Genomic DNA, 10880 nt, shown 5'->3' on the forward strand with positions numbered 1-10880 from the left:
AGAGAGAGACATTTGGTGAAGAGCTTCAACACCTTACCGACACTTGTTTTTTTGTTTTTAATCTGATTTTCTTTATTATTATTTTTAGATTAGAGTAGGAAAAATATACCAAATTTAAATGAGCGGAAATAGGCCTACCCAATACACACTGGTACTAGAGACCCAATTACTATATCATCGAGAGATGATTATTATTATTATCATCATCATCATCATCATCATCATTATTATTTATTATTATTTATTATTATTATTATTATTTATTATTATTATTATTATTTATTATTATTATTTATTATTATTATTTATTATTATTTATTGTTATTATTATTATCATTATTATTATCATTATTTATTATTATTATTATTTATTATTATTATTATTATTATTATTTATTATTATTATTATTATCATTATTATTATCATTATTATCATTATTTAATGTTATGATTAATTTCTTATAACAATTTACTATATATATACACATTGATTATCACCAGTGGGGATGTTTCTCCATACCAATGTTTGATTTACTATTATTCATTGCGTGTTACGAAATAGGTTGTGAACAAACGTAACTTAATGGGAATATCTAAGGTTTTTACTATTTGGCGTTATAGTTCAGTTGGTAGAGTAATCGGGCTATCTTATACTCAAATTTCAATTAGGGACAAACATTTTTTCTCAATAATAATCAGTACAGATACTTCTCAACTTCAAAATTAATTTACATTAATTTGAAAAATTTTAATTTTAGGTGGTTTCTATCAAGAGCAGCGTGGACATTTAAAAACCGGTAATTACACAACCGACTGTAAACGGTGCCCAATTGGAACGTTTTCTCCTACTCTTGCAGCTACCACGATTTTTGGTTGCCGGTCATGTCCTACTGGAACAAATACAGCTTCCCAGGCAGCTCTTAATGCGTGTCCATGCTTAGAGAACTTCCATCGCACTTACCGTTACGGCGCATGTCAGCCGTGTCCAAGCGGTGTCGATTGCGCAGGTGGTTTCCAGAAATTGAGGGCGGGCTACTGGTGGTCGTGGAATTTTACAGCTTATATTGGTCATGATTATCCAGGTAGTTTTCATGAGTACAACCAGTTTGTTAACAACCTTAGTGATTCTTCCCTAGGGTCTCATTTACTAGCATACCCTTTCATTTATAATAGTTTTGCTAATGTCTTACTGCTAAACATACTGTACTTCAAATTCAAGGCTGCTTTACAGTCCGGTTTAAATAAGCATTTTTTTCGTAATGTTGTCATAATACAAGAGTTTATTATATAAAACAATATTCAAGAACCATTTGTGTTACAGGTGTGCATAAACCAGCATTCTTTGTGATATTGCAGCAGCAACGGCCCATAACCATGCCTTTTCTTGTCCGATGGGACCAAGCTAATTAGTATGAATTATGCCGTTGAACAAATCTATTTTGAAATATTGAATCACTGTGACTTGTACTAACATTTTTCGGAGTTCACTCTTGCTGAAAGATATAACAAAACAAAATCTTTAAAAAGAATAATAATGGTAAACTTATACAGTATATAGAGCACATATTAGAGAAACCGCTATTAAATGTATCACATCCCTTTATTATTGTATTGAAATAGGAGTAATATATATATATATATATATGTAGTTAATGACAGACTAGCAGTTATTTCTTTTTTAATTAAAAAAAAATTTTTTTTTTAGTTCTCAAAACAGCTTAGCCTACATTACAATTTCAGTATCACTTAAGGCCTATATAGGCCTAATATATACACATTAAATTTGATTAAACTCTATCGTGTAAACTACAGCATCATCTTTAGCATGTTGTTAATAATTAATAGTACAGGACAGTAAAAATAAAACGTCAACAAAACATTATATTCACCTTTAGTAAGTCAGGTAATTTTCTGTTCCTTAACGTAGATACGTCTTCAAACAAACATTAATATGCTTTCTTCCTACAATGATTGAGTTGACTGATTTTTCACTTACAGTAGTTACTGAGACTTGAGAATCCTGAAATAAAGTCACCATTTATGTTGTTAGTATAGGCCTTTTGATTACATTAACTTTCTCCAAATAATGATACAATTCTTTACACACCCCCCGATTATTTTATTAAAGCACTATAGAATGTCAGGTAATTTTCTGTTCCTTCACAGATACGTCTTTAAACAAACATTAATGCTTTCAACTACAAGATTGAGTTGACCGGATTGAGTTTTTACTTAATTACAATAGTAACTGAGACTTGTGTATCCTGAAATAAAATCACCACTTATGTTAGTATAGGCCTAGAGATTTAATACATTAACTTTCTGCAAATAATGATACAATTCTTTACACAACCCCCTCCCCGGTTAACCCTAAACCCATTATTTTATTAAAGCATCATGGACATAGGCCTAGTCAGGACACGGCCCAAATGCAATTTACCACTCTTCTTATATGGCATGCTAGCTAGACTATAGGGCAATTAACTTACAGCTTGGCTAGGCCAACAAAAGGCCCAGGTTCTAGGCCTAGAGAGAACCTCAGTTCTGTCTGTCTCTGTACAGCGGCTAGGCTAGTATTACCGTTACAGCTAGGCCTAGGCCTTACGCTAGGCCAGGCCTCTTCATCTAACCACTACTACTACTAGGGGCCTAGGCCTAGGAGGAGGCTAGCGTGTCTGCTAGAGTGGTAAACTAACTAAATAATAAAACAAAACCAACTCTTACCACTTGATAGTGAATACAGTACTGCTAAAATACTTCCAAGGAGTATGTTTATAACTGCCTATCATCATGACAAGTCCAGAGAAAAATTCAAAATACTACCGCTTCCGTGTTGGCTCTACATGAAGTGACAATTCAAATCAGCTGATTGGTCACTTGATGAAGTGACCAATCAGATTTGTGCAATTCGACACTAACATTAATTGGTTAGGTGGGCTATCACAGTAAAGAGGTTAGGCTGTTGATAACATTTTGCTGTCACCTATAAAGCATTGTTGTTAGGTGAATATGTGAGGGATAAGTTTAGGGGCAGACCCGCTCCCCCTCCCCCCCCCATAAAGTTCCCATAAGGCTATTTATTAGCGGTTCCAGAAATTTTTCATAGAGTTTGAACAGATTTTATATATACATTAATACATAATTTTTTTTATAGATATAATATTTAGAATAATTTTTAATATTTCATTTACAGATAATTAACACTTCCATAGAGTTCGTATTCATTTTATATACACTTTTTATAGAGAAACAATTTTACAGATTATAAATGTTTCCATAGAGTTTTTATATATATTTTATATATATTTTCTATAGACTATTAAAAGTTACAGTTTTTAAAATGACTGTGTTTAGAATATTATACAGTTCTACAGAATATACTATAAATAAATAAATTTATATTGAAATTCCATATATGTTATTCTCTATGTAGATTTTATATCTTCCGATAGAGATAATCCATATAAAATTGTTATAATACATTTTTAAAAATACAGGTAAGGACTATAATTTTTTATAGAATAAATATAGAAATTTTATAGTTTTATTATAGAGAACTTGTCAAATCATTTGTATAGAATATTCTATAGAATTTCTATAGAATATGCAAGATGAAAAAACACGTTGGTAGGACTGGTCAGACACGAATGTGTCAATACAATATTGAATGAAACAAAAAAAATTAAAAACATAGAAATTACATTAAAAATGTTTATATAGTATGTTATAGAATTCTATAGAAACTAGTTCTTCTATAAAACAATTTTATAGAAAATACTAATTTCTGTAGAAATTGATTAGTCTCTATAGAAGGTCTATAAAGTTCTATAGAATTTTTATGTATGGGTATTATCATTATTATTATCATTATTTATTATTATTATTATTTATTATTATTATTATTATTATTATTATTTATTATTATTATTATTATCATTATTATTATCATTATTATCATTATTTAATGTTATGATTAATTTCTTATAACAATTTACTATATATATACACATTGATTATCACCAGTGGGGATGTTTCTCCATACCAATGTTTGATTTACTATTATTCATTGCGTGTTACGAAATAGGTTGTGAACAAACGTAACTTAATGGGAAAATAAGGTTTTTACTATTTGGCGTTATAGTTCAGTTGGTAGAGTAATCGGGCTATCTTATACTCAAATTTCAATTAGGGACAAACATTTTTTCTCAATAATAATCAGTACAGATACTTCTCAACTTCAAAATTAATTTACATTAATTTGAAAAATTTTAATTTTAGGTGGTTTCTATCAAGAGCAGCGTGGACATTTAAAAACCGGTAATTACACAACCGACTGTAAACGGTGCCCAATTGGAACGTTTTCTCCTACTCTTGCAGCTACCACGATTTTTGGTTGCCGGTCATGTCCTACTGGAACAAATACAGATTCCCAGGCAGCTCTTAATGCGTGTCCATGCTTAGAGAACTTCCATCGCACTTACCGTTACGGCGCATGTCAGCCGTGTCCAAGCGGTGTCGATTGCGCAGGTGGTTTCCAGAAATTGAGGGCGGGCTACTGGTGGTCGTGGAATTTTACAGCTTATATTGGTCATGATTATCCAGGTAGTTTTCATGAGTACAACCAGTTTGTTAACAACCTTAGTGATTCCCATTTTGAACTTTCTACACCTAACAGTTTAAACGATACAGACTATAAAGGATTTCTTCCTGCAGTCCATTTGTGTCCACGAAGTGAGGGTTGTCTAGGTGGAGGTATTGAAGGAAACTGCTCAAAAGGTTATACGGCTTGGTTGTGTGCCGAGTGCAGTGCTGATTATTATGAATTATTTGACAAATGTCACAAATGTCAAGATTATAAAATCATAATCACTGTGACGGTTGTGGTAATATTGGCATTCATAGGTGTTGCCTACGGAGTGTGGAGACTGGATAAACAAACAGGTGTGAGAATTCGAAACGACTCTTTTGTGATCCACTTAAAAATCGCTATCAATTTTTACCAAGTTTTGGGTATACTATCTGCAGTTAATGAAATTCATTGGCCAGAATCATTTAAATCTGTTGGACAAAGCCTCCAGTATCTCGACATTGTACGGTATGTCAATGTCCTCAGCCCGAGGTGTATATTTCCAGGTGTTTGGAATGCTTACACATATTTGTATATTGCCATCGCTACACCATTCTTTATTATTGTGTCGACATCTATCTTTTTCTTGATCTGGAGCATCTGCAGGAGGTACAAGCAACACCACTCGGTGCATCAGTTAACAGACAACTTCTTGTCGGTTACAATGATGTTGCTGTATTTGACGTACGCTAATACTTGCTCAAACATCATGGCGGTCGGCCCGTGGTCTGTCCGTACGTTTAATGTCACAGCAAATGGTGAATATAAAAAACTAGTGTTAACTTCCGACTACTCTATTGACCTTGACGAAGAAGATGGTTTACGATACAAGACGAACAAGTACATTACTTATGGTTCCTTAGTGTATGTGGTTTGTTTTCCTCTGGCTGTCATTCTGGTATTGTATCGCAGATACAAACGTCATGAAGTAGTAGGTCGCGAAGAAGAACGGCCAGGAACGATGGGAATGAGATTCTTCTGCAAGCAATACAGCAACAAGTTTTGGTACTGGGAAGTAATTGATATGTATAATAAAGCTACATTAGCTCTCATCGCAAACTTTAAAGACGACCAAGCCTCGAATATGTCATATTCCCTCTTTATTACCGTCATCCTTATAGCTCTGCACCTGTATCTTGAACCAATGAAGGATAAATCAGATCAGAGATTTCAGTTGTTGACACTTGTTTTCATTATCGTCAACTTATCGGTTGGTGCAATTGTTGACATCGGAGAGTTCGTGTACACTGTAGACGAGACTATACTTGTTCTTCATGACATTACACCATTTATTCTACTGCTGCTCAACCTCTCCATTGTGTTTGTTGTTTTTGGTAAGATTTCTTTTATGTGTTGCTATTTTTGTAGTCACTTTTTATAAACTAAATAATGTAACTAATAATATTTTGATATTAAATAAAATCTATGTATCTTTATGAATACAGTTGACCTACTCAAAAAAATCAAAGAAAGCTGCTGGGGAGAATGGATTGGTTCACAAGAGCTCAACAGTTTTGTCAGTAACGTTGAAGACACCGAGGATGATGGGAATGAGCTTTCTGCTATACTTCAGGCAGATTTTGATAGCTTATCAACCTACAATCCAACGACTGTAGTATTAGAATAATCATTGGGTATGGATTATTTAGTTGTGTATTAAAACATCAGAGTGTTATTTTAATAAAAATTTTCAATAATGCTTATGCAAAACGTCGCAACAGTATTGCCATAATTGATTTGATATTTTTCAAGATTATTTTAAATAAAAACCCCTTTTTATCTATTTTGAATATAATTGTGTTTTTTTGAAAAACAACTTCTTGTTCAATAAAAAAATTTTTTTTTTCATGGAAAATGTTCATCATAACAATTATATACATCATATAATGATACAAACACTATCTCAATGGTTTATGAAGATTATTGTAGTCATTGATCATTTCATTCTAATTTTTTAAATTTCAGTAAAATGTTAGTGGTCAATGTGAATGTAGTTTTAGAGAGAATAGAGAACAGCTTATTTTAGTTGCCTAAACAATTGCTTTATCACTGTGTGCACACTGAAACATATATCCTTTCATCCATCACTGTTTTTGGATAAGCATTTTAAGTCATTGATTCCGTGTGTAAACCATGTGGACATTAAAGAACGCAGTACACTCGTTGGGAAAAATGGATTGTCTCCAGGTGTAGGCCCTACTGCTGGGAATTACGGTGTATAGGCCTATGTGTTTTATGATAAACCTTCAGTTTTAATTCTGATATAGAATTGTAAATACTAGGTAGGACTTTGATCATGATTTAACTGTGTACCATGTCATACTTTACTAATACTTGTGTTTAGGTTTTATTGTAGATGAACATGTATTATGTTTTGAATTCTGTTAGATGTGGTAGTTGATTTTTGAAAAATACCGTAAAGTTTCAATAAACAAATATAATAACTATAAATCAGTAATGGTAGTAACAATGTTAATATTGATATTTATATCTGATCCTTGCTTCTTCTCTAAAATGTATGTCAAAACATACACTCAATATGTGATTAAATGTCACCTTAAGGCCTCTTTCTCTTACATAGTTTGCTTAAATGTAAAAGGAATTACAACTAGGAACCAGGTAATATTACCTGTGCTGATTATGTGTATAGTAAGGAATAAGATAATAACAATCCTCAATACTTATTATCACATGAAGATATATAATATATATATATATATAATATATATATATATATATATAATACTGTATATATAATATACATAATATATATACAATATATATAATATATAAAATATATATTATATATATATAACTTTTGTACACGACTAAACTTCTGTTATATTTTTATAGTTGTTGTTTTACAGCATTATACTAGGATATCAATAGTATAAGTGTGTTAGTGTTTTAATAGATGGGTAATGATTTAATTTTAATTAAAATAGATTAATCGTTTTCATATAATTATTTTCGGTTTGGCTAGGTTTAACTTACTAAAGACAGTCACCTTTTATTCAACGTTTACGCTATAATTATAATTTATAAATTATATTATAATTAAAGGTATATGTTTGTCATTGTAATGATGTGTATTTCTGTTTTACATAAATATTTTGTGTGGTTGTATATTTATATATATTTCCTGGTTCATAGATTTGTTTCATTTTTCTTCTTGTTTCTTGTTTTCTTTATTGTTCTATATTTGTTCTATGCTTTTTTTTGCCAAAATTAATCTTTTCGGCGATTGAGCAAAGGACGCTTCTATTTAGTTCAGAGCTTAGCAGTGGCGTAACAGGCAGGGGGGGGGAAGACTACCCCCCCCCCCCCTGACGATTTTTACCGGGCTGACCAAGCCGTCGTACCGGGCTGGGTAATAAGAGAAAAGAAAGAGGGGAGAGGGAGGGAAAGAGAAAGAGGGGAAAAGAAAAGGAAAAGAAAAAAAGAAGAGAAAAATAAAGACAAGAATAAAAAGGAAGATATCATAATGACCAGACTCACAACACCCTGCAACCCCTTCTCCACTTTAAAAAGTGTCCATAGCTCCTTTGATCTAAGCTGCCAGATATTCTCTGCAGTGGCGTAACCACCGGGGGAACAAGGGGAAAATATTCATCGGTGGAAAATCTTTCCCCGCCCCTTGAAGATGCCCTTTTCACCCCCTGAAAGTGCATACAAATCTTAAATTTCGCGTTTCTTGTTTAAGTAGGCCAATTTCCTCTAAAAATTGCACATTTTAGGGAGTTTTGATCAATTCCGACGAAATTAGAATTAAAAACAAAAAAAACATTTTGCGCGCTTCGCCCGCATTTTTTTAAGGTTTTTTTTAAATAATTTTTTATGGTTAGTCTTCTAAGTGTAATAGTCCCAAACTCAAGAAAGAAAATTTAAAATAGACCGTTTTACCTAAAAGAAGGGCCTCAATGTGTAATGATGGTGAAAGAATATGTTTGTAATAAATAAAACCATGATAAAAATGCTTAAATTTAGTTTCAAACACACGTGTGGCCTATATTATAAATAAGATAAGCTCTATGTCGTATTGCTTTCTATATGGGGGGGGGGGCGGTGGTTGAGTGGGTATGTTAAATTACTAACTGGGAAAATTATTACCTTTGCCCACCCACCCCCCTCCCCCGACGCAAGACCCCTGTTATGCGCCTGGAGCTTAGATCAGATTCAGCTTGGGGATACAGGGCCGCGCCACTCCTCCCAAATGGCTTTGTTGATACATAACATCATAATGTGTTTCTGACATCGACTTAGGAAATATTTCATATTAATCCACAAGCCAGCCAGGACTTCCCTACATTTGTCAAAATATTTAAGAAATGGAGATAAAATTCCCAAGACGTAAATCATTTTGTCTTGGAAGAACACGGCTTTGAAAAAGCATTTTTACCATCTGAGACTGTCATTTCCGATCGGGGGCCTATTCTTAAAAGTTGCTCACCTCAGCCCCCAACCATGGGGAGGGGGTTTGGGCTGAGGTGGGTGTGGTCTACCTACTGGGTCCCAACATCAGAAAAACAAGGAATTATAGCAACGAGTCATGTGGACAATAGAACACATTTATTTTCAAAGAAATTTTCGACCAGCCCAGAGGACACAAACCAAAAACGTATAAGTTTCCCCTTATAGGGTTTTCGACAAGTTTTCATACAACGACGACATGCATTCTTTATAATTTTATTTTTATTGACATAGAACCAGTTACAGTAGAATTAGAGATTTGCAAATGCAAATTTAATTCATTTATAAAATGAAATCAATAAAATGTAATTAAAGGAACATTCTTTCTGTCGGATGGATGTAGCATGAATAGAGTAACGACTTAGTATTGAAAAGGGTGCATGTTATGTTATGGATTGAAATCCTTCAAGAATGTACACGAAAAATGTATGATTAAGAGTCAGAATAGACAAGATTGTTGTATACGTATTAACGCATGCAGTAGGCCTATACCGATGTTCATTCTAATAGTTCCGATGATTAAATTTTGATTTATTGCTCAAGAAATCTCAAAATATAAAGTTGAATAAAGTTTTGTTATTTTGAGACTGCTCTATTTGTTGTGATACAATGACAACAATTAAGTGTCCCTTAATAGGGAATATTTGACAATTTGGAACACACAGAAAGTATCCTTTAATACGGGTGTCCGTTTAACAGGGGTTGGCCGTAGTGTTAAAAGATATGTTTCCCCTCGTTCCATGGAAAAGTGTCCCTTTAATAGTGGTGTCCCCTCAATAGGGGTGTCCCAAAGGAAGCGTTCTACTGTATATATATGCTGCAATCGCCACCAAATGATAGTCGCAGCCAAATGCTTTTTTTCGCACAAAAACGATCAACCGAAGCCGAAGGCACTGTTGGCGTGCCATATACAAATATCAAGAATGTCTTTTAAAGTTATTTCCTCGTGCTTTTTCACTCTAGAGAGAATTAATAGCATTTTAATTCCCTCGTTTGTTAGAAGAAGGTCAAGCTCGTCCAGGTCGCCGCCAGTTCGTTCACAACTGGCGACGCTGGACGCTTTTAAAAATTTGAAACCCTTGTTTTGTTTTGTAGGTGTAGGAAGAACCCTGGGGACAAACATAAAGAAAGGACGATAAACGTTTGTTGGAAATCACTTTTAGTTTATGTGTACACAATTTCATGCACGTCCTTTAAATTTTTGCGACGCTGTACGCTTTTAAAGTTTAAAACCCTGTTTAGTTTTGTAGGTGTAGGGGAAACCCTGGGGCCCAACATAAAAAAAAACCGATGATGAACGTTTGTTGGAAATCACCTCTAGTTTTTGTGTACAAAATTTCATGCACGTCCGTTCTAAACTTGCGACGCTGGACGCTTTTAAACTTTTTTAAAATTTTGGTAACAAGAACAAGAGAGAGAGAACAAGAACAGCAGTAAGGCTCTGGGTCAGCGCTCCGCGCGGACCAAAGATAATAATGATAACAATGGTTAACTTAATAATCACGTACTGGTCTCGAGAATGCAACAGAGAATGCACAACGGAACAAAAAGGTACTTGGATGTGTGGGTGAGAACGTTTTCGATGATATTATATAATGCTGTCAGTTGTACTGAAAATTTTATAAGTTGTTGTAAGAAGACAATTCTAACAACTTTTTCTATGCTCATTTAGCTTTCAAGTTTAAGGTTTCCACCGACATATATATACATATACATACACATACATATACATACATATACATACACACACATACACATACACATACACACACACACACACACA

General features: G+C 33.4%; 2 protein-coding genes and 1 long non-coding RNA gene across 3 annotated transcripts in view; 2 read left to right on the top strand and 1 right to left on the bottom strand.

Moving 5' to 3' along the window:
• The window catches only part of LOC117100198 (leucine-rich repeat-containing protein 15-like), a 43420-nt gene extending 42284 nt beyond the window's left edge, over positions 1 to 1136 (top strand). Inside the window, exons 15-16 of the mRNA XM_033239791.1 lie at positions 759 to 1007; positions 1123 to 1136. Of these exons, the coding sequence (XP_033095682.1) occupies positions 759 to 1007; positions 1123 to 1136 (263 nt within the window). The remainder of the gene's footprint in view (positions 1 to 758; positions 1008 to 1122) is intronic.
• A 7-nt stretch (positions 1137 to 1143) lies between these two features.
• On the bottom strand, positions 1144 to 2854 carry LOC117100168. The gene is made up of 3 exons (XR_004444092.1): positions 2725 to 2854; positions 1890 to 2020; positions 1144 to 1493 (listed from the first exon to the last, which is right to left on the bottom strand). It is a non-coding gene; the product is annotated as an uncharacterized LOC117100168 (long non-coding RNA).
• Positions 2855 to 3611: 757 nt separating this feature from the next.
• Positions 3612 to 7652, top strand: LOC117100199. Its single transcript, XM_033239793.1, has 3 exons — positions 3612 to 3627; positions 4279 to 5961; positions 6073 to 7652. Exons 1-3 carry the CDS (start codon positions 3612 to 3614, stop codon positions 6252 to 6254), a joined length of 1881 nt encoding a protein of 626 aa, XP_033095684.1. The 3' UTR covers positions 6255 to 7652.
• Positions 7653 to 10880: the final 3228 nt, after the last annotated feature.

This window comes from Anneissia japonica, unplaced genomic scaffold, assembly GCF_011630105.1.
Source record: "Anneissia japonica isolate Jap-2015-1 unplaced genomic scaffold, ASM1163010v1 scaffold324_len738069_cov173, whole genome shotgun sequence".
NCBI lineage: Eukaryota > Metazoa > Echinodermata > Crinoidea > Comatulida > Comatulidae > Anneissia > Anneissia japonica.

What these genes read in the sequence shown, in the direction of transcription:
- LOC117100199 (XM_033239793.1), top strand. An exon ending in CATTGTGTTTGTTGTTTTTG is followed by an intron (nt 5,962 to 6,072) that starts GTAAGATTTCTT and finishes TTATGAATACAG; the next exon opens with TTGACCTACTCAAAAAAATC.